At 41.4% G+C, this 17,332-nt stretch overlaps 1 protein-coding gene across 2 annotated transcripts in view; it reads right to left on the bottom strand.

Moving 5' to 3' along the window:
- Positions 1 to 583: 583 nt before the first annotated feature.
- Positions 584 to 17,332, bottom strand: part of LOC130482005 (core histone macro-H2A.1) — a 54,751-nt gene continuing 38,002 nt past the window's right edge. The window contains exons 5-8 of one of the 2 annotated variants that reach the window (XM_056854811.1): positions 15,758 to 15,857; positions 9,458 to 9,547; positions 6,699 to 6,873; positions 584 to 796 (exon numbers count right to left, since the gene is read on the bottom strand). In XM_056854811.1, the coding sequence (XP_056710789.1) occupies positions 631 to 796; positions 6,699 to 6,873; positions 9,458 to 9,547; positions 15,758 to 15,857 (531 nt within the window). In that variant the 3' untranslated portion in view covers positions 584 to 630. Of the gene's footprint in view, positions 797 to 6,698; positions 6,874 to 9,457; positions 9,548 to 13,787; positions 13,879 to 15,757; positions 15,858 to 17,332 lie in introns of both variants that reach the window. The other variant, XM_056854820.1, reaches the window with a different exon arrangement.

Genomic DNA, 17,332 nt, shown 5'->3' with positions numbered 1-17,332 from the left:
CAGCACAAGTTCATTGTTGGTCCTTCCAGTCAACATCTCAAAGATGTCAGTCCATGTCTTTCAGGGGTTTAAGAACCATTAATTCAAAACACACCAACCAGAACATTTCAAACATTTTACTAAATCAATTCACACAAATTCCAAATATAATTAAGGACAAGAGGGTTCTTTTCTTCTGAGATTCATCATTAAGACGAGAAGTTAAACACAAATTAGGTTTGGAGCCTCTTTTTTTTGTTTCTTTAAAAAAAATGATAAAGGAACGCCACTCGATAGAAGCACCACGACACAGTTACAAAATAGGGTCTGCCGGTTTCTTTCACGAATAGACTATTTACTGCTAACAACTTTCTGCATCAACCCATACTTCATTAAAATAAAACTATAAAATCTCCTAGATTAAACTAAATTCAGACAATGCCTGGAAAACAGTGCATTAACAGCAGTAATGCCAACTATCAGTGCCAACATAAAAACATTTTATAAAGTCAAAAGAAGTCCCACCTTTATTCCCTTAGATGAGCAAAATTTAAAATAAGGGGGAGCTCTGTTTCACAAGGAGGGATTGAGAACGTAGGCAGGGGGAGGAGGAGGCTGGGCAAGGAGGTTGGCGTTGTTTGCTTCCTAGTCTTAGTTGGCATCTAGCTTGGCCATTTCTTGCACATAGATCCCTATACTCTCACTGTCAAAGAGCACAAAATACACTGTCTTGATTGAAGATGACATTGTGGACACAAAGTAGCTGGAAATGGCTTTCAGGATCAGCTGGGCAGCAGTCTGTTTTGGGAAACCGTTCCTGTAAGAGAACATAGGGAGAAAAACAAAAGATGAGAAATGTAGTCAATGATAACGGGCAAGGGCCTCGCCATGCCTTCTGAAGAATTTACAGGAATCTTCTTAAGTATAATCCATGACACAATTACAATCTAAAACCAGCCCTGAAGCAAAATTCACACGTTTTAAGTCCCAGGTGAAAATCAGGTGCCTAAAAGACAATGAGCCCAGAAATATGATTTGTGTCTCACAAAGACCTTGTAGAGGACCACCTCCTCTTTCCCTCTACTACGCAAAAAAGGAAAAAGGAGAGCTGATCTCATCCACTGGACTGGATATCAGGGCCCAGCGCAGCCAGCAGGCAACAATAACAAGCACCGAAAGGGGATGCAGGAACCAACTGTGGTCGGTATATTATTACGTTCTCTGGCAAGCCATGTGGTTGCTATCTATTTAAGCCTTTATTTAAAGTGCAAATAGCCTCTGCAAAACAATGCAAGCCAACCCAACTAATCGAGCGTCAAATGAACAGGCAGAGATTTACCACCCCGGCCTCTAAAGGCAAGCAAATCAATCAAATGAAGTAACCAAAATGAGGTGCCCAATAAATTCACACTCCCAATTGATCACAAGCACAGATGACTACCCCGGTGAAACAACCAAACATAAGCTATCTCCCCTCCCAGAAACAAGACCTATAGCCCACAATCAAGTAAATCCTGCTCAGAAAAGAAAAGAAATTAGCAGCAGTTCAAGACAAAAAGTGGAAGGGGTGGGGGGTTGGCGTTGAGTGGGGATTTAAGTCAGTGAGGCCGCTCACACATACAGCTGCAACCGCCCGGGTAATAGCAGAAACCAACCGGGAGTCGAGGAACAACGTAGGGCAAAATGGAAGGGGGGGGTAGAAGGTCGCTGCTGCCCCCCAAAAAGCTATCAAAAAACAAAAACAAAAACCAAGTGGAAGGCAGGGGTAAACACACCAAGTCCCAATCGGGAAGGGACCAACTGGTGCCGGGGGGGGGGGGAGCTTTAAAGGCTATCCGCACGTGTTCCCCTAAAGCCAGCAAATGCCCGTGATCCGACTAAAATGTAGAGGGAGGGGGAGCTTAACTCACCCAGCCCTTTGCCGCGGCAAGGAGAAAAGTAGAAATCCTCCTCCAGGGAGCAAGGACCCACAGAAAGGAAACCGCCGAAACTGGCAACCAGCACCTCCGTGCAAACCTCAGCACCGCCCAGCCACAGTACTGCCGATCTGTCCCCAGCCACGTGGTCCCTGCCCGGCTCCGCTCGCCGCTGCCAACCGCTATCCTCGTTGTCCCCCGGCAAAGAGGATGGCTGCCGGGCTGGGTTCCATTAAATAGGCGCGGGGGCAGGGCGCCTGACGTCACATCCCCCCTCTGCGCCTTATCCAACCCCAGGAGGAGAAGGGAAAAAACCGCGAGGCCAGCGTGGCCTCGCGTGACAGCCCCACGCGCCGCCCGGCAAGATGAGGCCTCCCCCCCTTCCTCTTCGCCGCCCGGTAAGCCCACAACGGGGCGACCTGTTGAATCAGGTTCCCCCTTTTTATGTTCTCTGGCAAGCCATGCTTTTAGAGGGTGCTGCTGAACTAGTAAAACCTGAGGGAGAGTGCTGAAGGGAGAATATGGCCCTGTCGTAGCAGAAGAAGGAAACATGAACAAACCTGACTTTAGCCTCAGCCTCCCTCATAGAAAGCTCCTTTCCTAAGAAAAGAAAGTAGCTGGCAAAAGAAAAGACCCAAATAATATTCACACTTTTGCTTAGTGTGAAAAATACACTGTCTCCTCTTTCTTAGGCTACCTTGTATGTTGTAATAACAGACAGTATAGAAAACCCTTGAAAGATAATAATTAAAAAAAATTGTTCCTAGTGCCAAAGGAATCCAGTTTCTCTCTCTCTCTCTCTCTGTGTATATAAAGACCCATCAAGGTATGATGGCCACAACTTAATATATTTTCAGATATTCCATCATCAGGAAGTGACTGCTATGCTATAAAAAGATATCAGGGAATTAAAAGTAGCCCAGTCTAGGCTGTAGTAATCTCTCTCCAATAGCATGCTCAAAGTACATTTTTGCATGGTATAGTTTCATAAATGCAGTATCATGTTCATTTGGGGGGGGAGTTATGTGCATTTGTAATGTGAGAGTAGCATACCTGTGTCAATGTGTGATGGGGATACAGAGTTCTGCCTTCCCCCCTCCCTCCAAGCCAGATCTCCAGTGCTGAAATTCGGCATTAGGTGTAACACTGAGAACTGAGCTATCCATAACTATTACTTTTAGTACCTGGTATAAAGAGCTACTAGAATTTTTTCCAATGGCATCCTAGACAAATCTGGTTTGTAGAAGTTACATTTAGAAGAGCATCTGGCACACTAAATGCTATCCCGCCCTTCCTGTTGAAAAATATATAAAATATTTATTGGGATCACCCCCATGTAAACCCGTTCCTTAGTCATAAAAGTGAATGGAGCTGTTGATGTGAGTTTATTGACCAGTCTGCTTGACAGATGTCTATCCTGGAACAGCTGTGTATATGTGCTGCTTTGGGAGAAAATGCCACCCTTAAAAACTTTATGTGATTAATTTTCTAACTTTTAAAAACTTGCAAACAGAACTGATAGGATGTTTCAAAGGAACAAATTTACATTTAAAGTACCATTCTAATTCAATATTATTACATTCCTCCTTCCCACCCACTCACTCCAGTGCTAGTGTCTGTCTTTTTTTTTACTACTTTATTTACAAAAGTTAAGACTTTCCCTTTCTTACAAGACCACCCCCCATGTTTGAGAAAACTCCTCAAACTGTTTCTATGAAGCAGTCAAGAACAAGAGTATCTAAGCCTTGGAAAGCAATGTATTATCTTGACAGAATGCCCTCTGTCAAGGAAACATAAGTGTTTTTTTACAGGCCACAATCTATGCAAACATGCTTCGTATAGTTTGCCCTCTGCAAACCCTTCCAATATTCAGTTGTGTTGGCTCTTTCCAAAGTGATAGATCTCTTTTGGTATGAGCCATGACGGTAAATGTTTGATCTCACTGGTGACAATGGGTAAGCATGGAGGGCTAGCAAAACTTTATGGGAGTTCTTGGCGGGGGGGGAATCGTAATGCACTTTCATCAGTTTGAATTGCTACGGTGAAAATCTATTAATTTTACTTCAGTTGTCCTACAGAATAAACAAATCATTTACACTAAGTTGTAATATAAAACATGCAGCAAAGAAAGATTTCATCTATAATTGCAATGCAGCTAAAGCTCAACACAAAACGACCCAACAAAGGGTATAGATGGATCATATTATGAAAAAAATGGCTTCCTTTGGAGCTCTGGGGGAAAAAGAAATTTTATAGATACATCTTCTCGCATCACAATTCTGGATGAACAGGAAAGCAAAAACAACCATCCTTGTTGAATGGTGCTTTACTTCAAAGCTGGTAGAGAGAGATAAAGTACTATCCTTTTTGAAAATGAGCCTAACAGCCCATTCCTGAGCCCTGCAGTGGCCAGAGATGGCGTGGCTGAGGCGCTGCTGCGGTGCCTCCAGAGAGACTTCCCGGCTGCTGCAAGGCAAAAAAAAAAAAAAAGCCTTTTCGAAAATAAAAAATAGAAAATGGGGGAAATAGCCCCACTGAAAACAGTGATGCTGCGCCAACAAAAGGCTGCCGCAGCAGTGCTGTTTCTGAAGGGGGCATTCCCGGGCTGGAAGGGGTGAGGAAACTGACTGAAAGCTCCACCCCTAGGAACGCCCCCCTCCCCACGCTGCAGTTCTCTTCCAGGATTTAGGTCCCGGAGAGGCTGCAGCAGAGGAGGAGCCCTGAGCAGCTTCGCGGTGCCAACAGAAATGCCCCCCGTGCCACTGTGAGTGCCCCTTATTCCATAAGTGGGCACTTATGCTGGCGCAGGGGCCATGCCACCTCCACACCTCTTTCGGCCACCAACCTCAGGAGTGGGCTGTAAGTAATTCAGTCAATTGTTTTGCACCAGAGGAAGCTGATTGGCAGCAGATCAAAGACAAACAAAAGAAAATGTCTTCACTCAATGTGTAATTAATTTATGGAATTCATTGTCACAGGATGCTGTGATGACCAGGGTAGAAAAATGTCTTGTTTCTGTAACAGTGTCTTACTGTGTTGAAATGGCGAGCTGACGCTTTTCATGGCATGGAAGTAAATAACTTTGCCTGGTAAATAACATCCCATTAAACCTCTAATAAAGGGGTGGGACTTTTTTCCTCTCGCCAGTTGGCAACCCTGGTGATGGCCACTAGTATGTCGGCTTTAAAGGGGAATTATACAAATTCAAGGCGAAGAGGTCTGTGAAAATGAACCATGATGATGTTGAACTGGAACCTCCATGTTCTGAATCAGCAGGTAAAGGTAGTTTCCTGTGCAAGCACTGGGTCATTACTGACCCGTGGGGTGAAGTCACATCCCGACCTTTACTAGGCAGGCTATGTTTACAGGGGGGTTTGCCATTGCCTTCCCCAACTGTCTACACTTTACCCCCAACCAAGCTGGGTACTCATTTTACTGACCTCGGAAGAATGGAAGGCTGAGTCAACCCTAAGCTGGCTACCTGAAACCAACTTCCATCAGGATCGAACTCAGGTTGTGAGCAGAGCTTTTGACTGCAGTACTGCAGCTTACCACTCTACACCACGGGGCAGTACCCCTCTGAAGAACAGTCGGGGGGGTCAAACAACGGGGAGAGTTTTGGCATTTTGTGCACTGCTTGCAGGTCTTCTAGGGCAGGGCTTCTTAAACTTTTTCCACTCGCAACGCCTTTTCACCCAAGAAATTTTTACGTGATCCTGGGTATATAGGTATATAAAATAGGTATACAAATCAAACATTTACTGATAATAAATCATACAGAAATTTATTTTAAAACAATTTTTTGATATAAATATAATTTTACCATTTACTGTTGCCAAATTTTTCGCGACCCCCATATTCAGTTACGCGACCCCATATGGGGTCACAACCCACAGTTTAAGAAGCTTTGTTCTAGGACACCTGGTTGGTCAACACATGAAACAGGATGCTCCACTAGATTCTTGGATCCAGCAGTGCTCTGATCCAGCATAGGTGCTTTTATCTTCTCTGACTGCAACTCTTCTTTAACTCCAACACACAAGAACACTAGCAGACAGCACAGGGAGTAGAAGGGATTGGATCCCCTTATTTTATTGACTTAATTTATAGCCTGCCTTTTCTCACTTTAAGGCTGATGAAGCCACTTTTTAGTGGTGAAAGCGCTGAGATTTATCCAGAAAGGCGTTTCCAACGTTTCTTGCCTGACGAACTTTACCAGCCAAGCCAAGACCCACGGTTTTCCACTCTGAAGGAACTTTGTTGAGCACACATGACCTGTTTTCTGCTATTCAAACATAGTTTGCATGTTTGAAGTACTTTGTGTTGTTCTTGTTTACTATTTTGGGTACACCTTGTTGCTTGCTTAAAGCTTGCTACTCCTTTGTCAATTTCATTGACTGCTTTTGTATATATTGTCCTTCACTGATTGTGTGTATTCTATTAATACAGTGTCATTTTGTATCTAGAGCCTATTACTGTTTTTTGATATTTCTCACTGAGAAGGCAGATTACAGGACATTAAACAGCGCAGGCAGGCAGTCAGTCAGTCAGACTACCCCTCAGGAAATGGGTGAGTTCTGTGAGAGATACCCAGCTACTGTATATTTTGGCCTGCTAGAAAATGGCAGCCTAGTGAGCTGATTTCACAAGCAAAAAGCCACAGTAATGAGATAAACCAAGGATAAAAACAAGAATAAAACAGTGGGGTGGCAATGAGAGGAAAATGCATGAATGATAGCAAGACGTGCAGCTGTACGCAAAGTCTGTCAGTGTTTTCACAAAGGTTTGAGAGGCCAATCTTACCTGCCACTTCCAATAGATGGAAATGCAATTGATTTCAGTTTCTTCTCATCTGCCAGAGCTAAGCAGTTCTTCACTGTCTTCTCCAGCAATTCTTCACATTTATCTGCACCCCAACTGGGGCTATTGCAATGGATCACAAACTTAGCGGGCAATCCATGCCCTGCACTGACCACAGCTGGATGGAAACAGAAAGTACATCTTGAATACTTCAAGTATTTGAAGATTTTTGTTAAAAGTCCAAATATGAAAATGTGATGAAGCAAGTCAAGAACATACAGTTATTTGTGTTGTGTAAATCCCCTTGCCTAAAGAAATAACATGACTGTAGATGCACACATTTGTAACAATATTTACATTTGTAGAGATTCACAGTGGGTAGCCGTGTTAGTCTGTCTGCAGTAGTAGAAAAGGACAAGAGTCCATTAGCACCTTAAAGACTAACACACATATTTTCTGGTAGGGTATGAGCTTTCGTGAGACACAACTGATCTGAAGAAGTGAGCTGTGGCTCACGAAAGCTCATACCCTACCAGAAAATATTTTTGTTAGTCTTTAAGGTGCTACTGGATTCTTGCTCTTTTCTACATTCGTAGAGATTGTCTTTGATTTAATATTATACTTATCTGGTCTTTTAATTCTGCTATTATCTCCTGAGTTGGTTATATTTGCTGTGTTGCTATTATGTTCAGGATGAATTGCTTTATCTCTATTGTGTACTCTTCTGCTCTCATTTGTGTGCTGGACTATGCCAGTACAGTAAATTTATCTTTGACCACAAATATTAGAATTGTGGGAAGACTTGAACTATTTGAGAAATTGCTCCTGTATCTTAGAAAACAGAGAACAGATCTGTTCCAATGACAGCACTAATCACGTACAGGAGTCTGTTTCAGGGTGGAGGGGGACACTGAGAACTACATCAATGGTTACCATGTTCAAGGGACTCCCCTTGTTCTCTCCCATCAGAGAGTACACCAATTGTGTAAGATACCCACATTACCTTCTTCCACATAAAATGGGTATAATACAAGGTTTTATTAGCTCCCACTGTATGCTCTACCTGTTTCTAAGTATTTAATAATAACTCTGTCCATTAACTATTAGAATTAAATTCTGAAGCAATGCTGATAGAACTGGCAGGTTAAAATGCTCTCACTGTGGTTTATTTCCTCATTTCTATTCTTATATCATAACATGCGTGTGAGAGGAAATTTCTTCTCTGCTATAATTCTGAATACTTCAGCATAGGCTGGAAAGTTGTCTTAATAGAGCTTGGCCGGCAAATAGCCTGGCATCGATAACTGACAACTATTTAGTCAAAGCAAGGGTGAATGTGGTCTTGACATCCCACAGGAAATGGGGCCCAGATAAAAGGGTTTGCCCAAAGAGGCTCATGGATCCCACTGGATTCCAGAATATGAAACTCCTTGAAGTTATTGACAAACTTGCCCCTTGTTGACCTTTTCCACCCTTGAGCAAAACCCAGCCCCCTGGTTTACCACAGAGCTGGGTAACCTGAAGAGAGCTGGGAGATATCTAGAGTGACACTGATGGAAAACTCATACTGAATCTAACAGAATGTGCTATAGAGCTCATCAGCTAGTTCATGGCCATCCCAAGTGTTTTAGGTATCTTGGCATCTGCTGAGTCTTTATAGTCTCAGACAATTAGCTGTTTGTTGCTGACAAAATATTGCAAATATGCTCTGATCTGGATGCTGTTTGTAACATACGCCTGTCTGAAGAAATGTCTAATACATCATCTGGTATGTTTATGGACCATTTTGACCCAATTACTGTGATGGATGTTGACAGAGTCTGGGATAAGTGAAGGCCACTGTTTGTGCTCTGGATCCTTGCCATTTTGGCTGCTAAAATTACATAAGGACCCCATCAACAAGCCTTTGACGTCTAAAGATCAATCCATAGGTCAAGGCATGTTCCCTTGGCTACTCAAAGAGGCAGTTATCCATCCATTACTTCAAAACCATCCCTACAGAAAAATGATATGGCCAATTATGGCCCAATCTCTAATCTGGGCAAAATGGTTGAGAAAGCAGTAATGGTCCACCTCCAGGTCTGGTTTTCTAAGGTGACTGCTGTGTCAAGCAGCACTCCCATGGTGCAAACCTGTTTTTTCAAGGGAAGTATATCCAAGACAGGGAGTTCTCAAGTCTCTGGTCTGCCTTTCTACTAACCCAGAGCACCTCTGTCTTGTCAAGATTAAGTTTCAGTTTATTCACCCTCATCCAGACCATTACTGACTCCGAGCATCAACAGCTTCCTTAGAATTAGGTAGAAACGAAAAGTAGAGCTGGTTATCATCTGTATATTGGAGACATGGCAGCCCAAACTTCCTGATGACCTCTCCAAGAAACTTCATGTAGATATGAAATAGCATGGGGGATAACAGAATGGTTCAGGAAGATGCTTTAATAAAAGGGATGATGGAGTACATTAATGTATATAGTATGTACTATCTGTTGCTGCATGTATTACCCTACTATAAAATCTGGACTTCGTTTAACATACCATGTTAATACTTGTGCTTCTTTTAGATTTCTGCAATCCTAATCCATTTATTGGGTGTCCCATCTTGTTGATTGCACTGACTTTGAATCTCAGTGAGAAAGATGAATAAACGATGTAAATAAAACCCTTTAAAAATCTTTAGAAGAGTGAATTTCAGTCGCACCGTCTGAAATTTCTGATACAAACAGACTTTGATCTGCAAAAAATTTTCAAGGATTTAAACTGCACCTCCTGCTGTGTCCAATGGCCCATTCTTTTTGCGAAGCTCAACGACGGCCTCCAAGAATTCTTTTCCGCCTTTCTTCTCCAAAGTGCTTCCTGTGCAAGGACAGAGTTGTGACTGTTCCACATCCGAAAAGGCATCCATCACTTCAGATAATCACACATGATAGATTTCTCTAACCAAATATTTGGGGACTGCAAAGTAAGATCTAAACCTTTGGGGACTAGTCCAGAAGTAACCATTCTCTCTCTCTTTTTAAAAAAGGTCACCCTCCCACAATGGTTTTTATTCTATCTGAAAAATGTTTCATGATGCAATTTTCAATGTCAACCAGCAGGGCAGTGACATTTCTAGCCGCGTTCTCTCACCAGGTAGTAGACATAGTTCCAGCACACACACAAACTCAATGGCATTTGTTTGATGCATGAACTCTTTTCCCTTAGGGGACGAGAACCCTCTTCTGTTACAGATTGCTTTAAAGACAAATTTGTCATAAGAAGAACTTGAAACTCACCTCATCTTCATCCCTGACCCCAACAGGTGGCCCCCGGGAGTGAAACAGTCTTGTGAGTGCAGCGGGCTGCTTTACTTGACAACTGCCCAGCTTGTTGAGCCACCTTTAACCAAGAGGAAGAGCCTCAGAAATAAGTAGATTCTCTAAGGAACATATTCCTCCACTGAATTGCTTAACTGCAGCTAAAGAAGCTTAACAATGCTGCTCTGGGAGGAAGGGAGCTGCACGGCATAAATTACGGCTCTAGGTTGACACCAAGGCAGTCCACCACTAATGGTTTAGATCTTATTTTGCAGCTTTGTATTAATGCAACAATGTAGACCAAAAAGTTTATTCCTAATTAAGAACTGAAATCACATTGCATGTTGCTTGACAACTACACAAGTAGCAAGGCGAGGAAAAAGTGACGTTGATTCTGGATTAGAAAAATTGACCTTGACAAGTTGATTCCTGCAGCTGAATCATAAATACATTTACTTAGAAAGTAAGTCACACTTTTTCCATGGAACCTACCTTCAAAGTAAGTGCATGCTGAGGATTATTTCCTATGGCTGTGTTCCTAGGCATTCTTAACTGGGAATAAGCCCCAGAAAAGTGAGACTTAATTCCAAGTAAAAATGCATATGGTCGGCCTTTAGATCTTTAAAATCAGAATACTTTGTGCAATGAATTCATTTTAATTATAAGGAGAAGGAGGGGGCTGCAGTTTCTGATGGAAGTGCACATATTATATGCTCAGTAAAATACATTTCTACTTGATATTCTGTATCTAGACAAAGTATAAGAGCTATTTAATGACATTACAGATTAACCTTGGCAGAGAACGAACAATATATCCTTCTGTGTAAAGGATATGAAACAGGTTTTAGCTAAGTGGTTTATTATATTGTCTTTAGAGATAATCAGCTGGCAGTATAAATTTTGCCCCTGTTCAGAAAATGGGTTGTATTTTGGAGATTAAAGTATTCACAGTGATAACCTCAAACAGCCCAGTGAATTGTCCAAGGGCACATGATGTTATCACACTGTTAAACCTGAACTGCCTGGCCAGTTGCCTGGCAGCCATGAAAGTAAGTTTCTTAAAGCAAGATCAGAATCGAGCAGCCCATTACTGAAGGGGGGGGGCAAAGCTCATTAGGAGCCGGTGGGACCCTGCGCTGGTGCAGGGGCAAACATGCCAGCGTCTGGAAGCCGGTGGGCCCTGCCGCCAGCGCAGCCATGCCAGCAGGGATTTCCTGGAAGGGAAAACTGATGCTGGTGTGTGTGTGTTGGGGGGCTTTCCCAGGGGCGGAGCTGCCTTTGGGCAGCTCCCTCACCTCGTTCACCCTGGGAATGCCCCCTCGAGCAGCACTGTGGCTTCGCCACCAAAAAAGGTGGTGCAATGGGGCATTTTCCCTGTTTTTCTATTTTTAAACTTTTTTTTTGTCTTCATGGTGGCCAGTAAACCTTTGAGGAGGCATCATGGCTGCACCGCTTCCGGATGCCGTGGATCTACCCCCCTTTCCGGAATGGACTCTCAGTCTAAGTAATATACTTTAAATGTATTAACATTGTAAAAATATATAATTATCTCCACAGCAACTGAAGATAATCTCTACAGGGACAGTGGCAATTAGGGACTCCAAGTCAGCCAGGAAGGGAGAAACTACATCACTTTAGCAAGGATGTTTCGGTACATTCTAGTTAAAAGGATACCGAACTAGCCAGGAAAAGGTTTCACAGTCAGGCACTGATGCTATGAAAGCATTCCAAAATTGTAAAATGATTTTAAGCTCATATCCTGCCAGAAATTTTGTTAGTCTTTAAGGTGCTACTGGACTCTTGCTCTTTTCTACGGATTTTAAGGGATATACTTCACTCCACTTTGAAGTGTATTACAATTTGGCATCATCTTTGCATCTATTTCTCAAGGTTTCCTTATTATTTTTGTCTATATTGACTTTAATTCTTAAACTATGCATTTTGATCTCTGATATGCATCTGGCTCACATAAACCACAATACATTTGGTAATTTTTGAGATGCTACAAGAATTGTCCTTTTTCTTCCCTTAACTAACACTTCCTGGCATATTTGTTGTATATTAGAGATGCCCAAGATGTTTTGGTGCCTCCAGGATGGTAAAAATATAATAATAAACGAAATAATTGACATTTTCTGCCTCTTCCGGAGTACACTACTACTGACTCGCCCTGGTTGACATTTTAACATTGGTATGACTTAAATTCTACTTGTTTCAAATTGAAATGTATGGCTTTAACCTAACAGGATTGTTACAGTTGTGTACACAGTACTGCTAGCTCTACCTGAGAAATTGAACTCGGTGGCTCTACGCTCTTTATATCATGTTCACAGGAGCTTTCATTAATATTCTGCTCCACAACTTTCAGGTTAGTGGCTCCTTCCTCACAGGCATACATATATATGTTACTCCCACAGAATAAAGTCATTATTTCATGCTGTTAAAGCAGGCATTGGTATAATGGTGACAACAGCATAGGCATAAATCTAGGTGTGAACAGTTTTCAAAATACTCCCCCAATATATACTGTGGTTAGAAAGGCCTTTATATGGATACAAGTTAATCATCTGAAGCTAAGCATGTATGCACTTCTATTCTTTCTTCCAGCAGTCACAGGCAATTAGAAGATCATACTCTACTGAATGAAATAATCCAGGTTTCATTTCTTTCCCACAATTTTGAGACTTGCTTTAAAAGCATTTCCTCACAGGTTAACATAACCTTGCAGATTTTACAAACCTTATTTTAAGGGATAGAATATAGGTTGCAATCCTTGTGATTTATGCAATCATGCATGAATCAGTTACGACTGCTTTCCACATGACACAGGTCTTCAGAGGACACTTGGGGAACAGTGATGCAGGAAGCGGCTGTGGCAGGCTAATGAAAACTTGTGTGTTTTCTAAAGTTACCAACAGGCATGGAGCTAGGAGTCCCACGTGTCATTATGGTGGCAAATGACCAGTGGGGCGCTTGAGCTTACTCTGGGAATAGGCAAGTGAGCAGAATGGGCTCGCTGCAACCCCAAGCTAATGATGGTACTTTTCTACCAGTTCTCTGCCCTGTGTTTGTGTGAGTGTACAAGAATGAATATGTGCTAAAAACGTACAGGGAGTGATGTTAAGTTATGCAGTGGTTGGCAACTGTGTGAACAGACTGCTGGACTTGATGGATCTTGGTCTGATCCAGCAGGGCCTTTCTTACATTCTTATGTTGTGAGGAAGCAGCCTTAGCATGACAAAAAAAAAAAAGACATGAGATTGCTGCAGCATTTGCAGGTCCATCCCAATTTAGATTTTGAAAATAAAGTCTTTGTACAAACTGGGGTGGGGTGTTAATGCTATGGAATTCAGTTCTATACCAACATAACTCTCTTGTGTTCCCCAAGCCCACAGCTGTTCCCAGCACTCCCTGGAGACAGGGGACCTCTGCAGCGCAGACTAGGGAACAAACAATATTCCTTTTAATCAGGCACACATTCCCACTGCATCACCGGCCTTTGCATTTTTACGTCGACATCGTACGTTAAGAGTACATTGTGTTTCTGCGCTGGCGCACTGTCACCGATTACAGTACAAAGTAGCGGTTCCAGTAAACTGCGTTAATTGTTTGCTCGGTAAAGATACCGATTAGATAAGACACTTTGCCCTTATTCAGTTGGGCACTTGCTACATTTGACACCGGGCAGGACTGCTGGAAGTGAGAAAAGAATGCAGAATCTGCAGAGCAGGGGCAAGCTTGTTGCTGCTGATTGGTCATGCATACACATACAAACTCTGCAGCACTGAACTCTCCATTACCTACTTCACCACCGGTGTAGAAGTCAGAGTTTGTCGGGTGAACGACAGCATCACTGTCGATTGTGGCAATGTCAGCCTGAACAACTTGCAACTACAACAGGTAAACAAATGTGTATCAACCATGTTGGTCAGGGACCCAGAAACAGGATCTACATTTTTTGCATGTACCTACATTCTTGTTAGCCTACCTTTTGGCTCCAAAATGTGTGCTGTAAACAATAACAAAAACAACAACAAAATCCAAAACCGGTGTAGAGGTGTGTGCTGAGAAGGGGAAGGGGATATAGGGTAGAGAGGCATTGGGTGTGTTAATTCTAGCATTTGACCAACCGATCAAAGGAGACATGTCGCAAACTTTTTGAAAAGTATTAAGAGCAGCTAGCACCCTCTTGACTTTGCAGAAACCTGTAAAACTGTAATCTCATAAAGAAGGATGACAACATCCAGTATCCTTTACAAAAACATTCTGCATCACCAAGCCCGACAAAACAAGCAGTTTCTTCACTTTGATAATTCACTGACAGACCTTATTTGACCCTTGTCTTTATTTAATCATATTGGAAGTTAAAGCAAATGTTGGCTCATTTATGCACTTTTAAGTTCTATTGAAATTAGCATGTTGCTTAAACCTTCCCTTCAAACAAATGGGACTTTAAAAGTACTTAATGCTGGCTGTGCTATAATGAGAAACTTTGTCTATACACAAGAATTGATTTTCCAAATGAGCACTTTAAACCATTTTACTCCATATTTTTCTTGATGGTTTATCACTCAAACTGAAGGACTAGGGTAACCACAGAAAACAATAAAGATTATTTAATCTTGTAAAGTGTTTTATTTATGCTAAGATTTCTTATGCCTATCTCTCATTGATGCAAATGCAACCATTCATAAAATGAGCCCATGGCTGGAATTGATTTCACTGTTTCCTTAAGAAAATATGAAATACAATTAAAATTATAGATATGGAATAACAAGTTACTGTATACTATTATCTACAAATGAGGAAGAACAGCAACTGCCCATTCACATGCATTCTCTGTGGTGGTTTCTACCCCGTGGAATGGCCTGTCTGCAGAGGTTAGGAAAGGCCCCTATACTTCTATAATTCTGCGGGATATACAAAATAGAAATGTTCAAGAGATTACTACTGTAGTATAATGTAACAGCTCAGGAAGTCATATTTATAAGAGGACTGTAGTCTATTGCAATTTTTATTTTACTGCTTTGTCTTCTATATTTGAAACCCTCTTTCAGCACTGCGGTATGTTATGCTTTAGGAGGGTTTTTCTTTTTGTTTGTTTATCTGCACTGTTCTCCAAGTCTGTAATCCTAGTATTACTACGTTATTTGCTTAAAGTCTCATGCTGTCTGACTGAATTGATTTTTATTTTGTAATCTGCCTTGAGTCTGAGTAAGAAAGGTGGGCTATAAATAAATAAAATAAAATAGTAACACTTCTGTTGAATAAAGATATATTTAAAATATGGCCAATATAGACACTCTTTCATTTAATAGTTGCTTTTTAACTGAACAAGAAGTTGATTCAATTGAAAAGATGGAAGGGCTGGGGAGCATCTACTGGATGATTGCCTCTCTTTATGAATCTCTATTACTACTTTAATGTCAATGAAAACAGAAAGGGGTTCCAGAATGGGGAAACTGCTTATTTTGAAAACAACTTGATGATTATCTATATACATATAGATATATATGTATGTTCTCCAAGAATCCACATCCCCCCCCACAAAGAACTAACAGTCACATTTGATTATTATGGAAACATATTTCACTTAACTCTGGAATTAATTTCATGATAGTCGAATCTGCAAATATAACATATGGAAACTTGGAAATGTACCCTACAATTGTTCCGTAATATGATTTAAGGAATTCGAGAATTTGAAATTACACGAGAATTCCATAATTTTCATGTGACTGTTAGTTGCAACAGCCCAATTCCCATTTACCTAGATCATCTTTAAGGTCAATGTCAGCATTGGTGGGATTGATAATGGCCTCCACTTCGAAGCCGGCTAAATTACTGATTTCACTGTGAATAAGGTTCAGCTGAAAAGAAAAGCATGAGGTGGGAAATAACAACAGGACAGTCGGGAAAAATTACACAGAGAAGCTGCAGAAAAAGTAAGATTTGCAACACAGATATGGGGATAGCATCACTGCAAACAAATGTGCAAAATAAATAGCGGATCATAAAGGAAGTTACTGGTAAAAGGACAAACCAAACAGAACTGCATTGCAAACACAAGACTCAAACATGATTCTGGATACTGGAAGGAAACGTTTATTAAGCTGAAGCTTTAGCTTACCAAGGTTTAATGCTTGATAAGGATGAATGGACTATGACTTCCTGCTATGGCTGGCCACAGATGGCTATTGTACATCTGTACCACTGATCTATTTATAATGAACTGTTTTGTTTGCTGAATGTGAAGGAAGAGGCTGATTTGTTTTTCTGTTTAAATGCATTTATATGTATATACACTCTTTTGGGAAATTTTCTCTGCCCCTTACTTGTTTGTATGAAAATGTTCACATGAAATTAATACATTTCTGAATTGCTTCTGTCAGTGACAGTAACTGAATTTGGCACACGGTATTTTCATTTCCTCTGTGTAACAAAGTCCAAGTTCTAGTAGTGGATGAAACCTTATTTGTTCAGATATCGCTGCACAAAATATCTCCCCCCCCCCAGATATTACTATGTATAAGAACCATCTCAGAACATTTGCAAAAACATGGGCCCAAATCTTGAGAAAGTCAACTGGAAGCATTGGAACAAAATCTAATCACAAAATACTAACCTAAAACTCTTTGATTTTCACGGTATCTTGATGGACTTTCTCTGGATTGGTTCTACGGCCATGTAATTATTGCTCTACTGGTTATTTTGACAGTGAGCTTGATCCTGGCTTTCTTCTCCCCCCAAACAGTCCTTTCTGACACCAGGAAAATTTATTAGGTTTGCAGGACCCAAATGGAGTAATAGCAACACAGGCTGCAGAGTGGTGAGGTGGAACATTTTGCCCCCTTCTTCTGTCAGTGGAGCTCCATTGTCAGAAGAAAGCCTCCCTTTCCAGCCTTCTAATCCACATGAAAATTAGATCATGTGTGTCCCATGAACCTATGAATAAACTTTCCTGGGATTAGAATTGGGGGAGGGCAGCATGGGAAAGACTTACAACCATCAGTGTCTTTATCTGACACAGTGCTGGATCCAACTTGCTATTTAATTAAATAACACGAAAAGGGGGACAAATAGCAATTTTTATAAATGAAAACAAAATTGCCAAGAAAGCAGCACAGTCCTCAAAGTAGAAGCACAGCTTTCACTGAAATCAAGGAATCTGTGCAGAGACGAGATCAGAGAGGGCTGGTCTGAAAACCAGACATATGCAAAAAAAAAAAAAAAATTGCTTCCTTTAGTACTTCCGTAATGACCATAAGAACACAGGATGAGCTGAATCAGACCAGAGATCCATCTAGCCTAGCATCCTGTCCCACACAGTGACCAACCAGTTCCT

Source organism: Euleptes europaea, chromosome 1, assembly GCF_029931775.1.
Source record: "Euleptes europaea isolate rEulEur1 chromosome 1, rEulEur1.hap1, whole genome shotgun sequence".
Lineage (NCBI taxonomy): Eukaryota > Metazoa > Chordata > Lepidosauria > Squamata > Sphaerodactylidae > Euleptes > Euleptes europaea.
The sequence above is the reverse complement of the archived record's forward strand: the minus strand, read 5'-3'. Positions and strand labels throughout refer to the sequence as shown.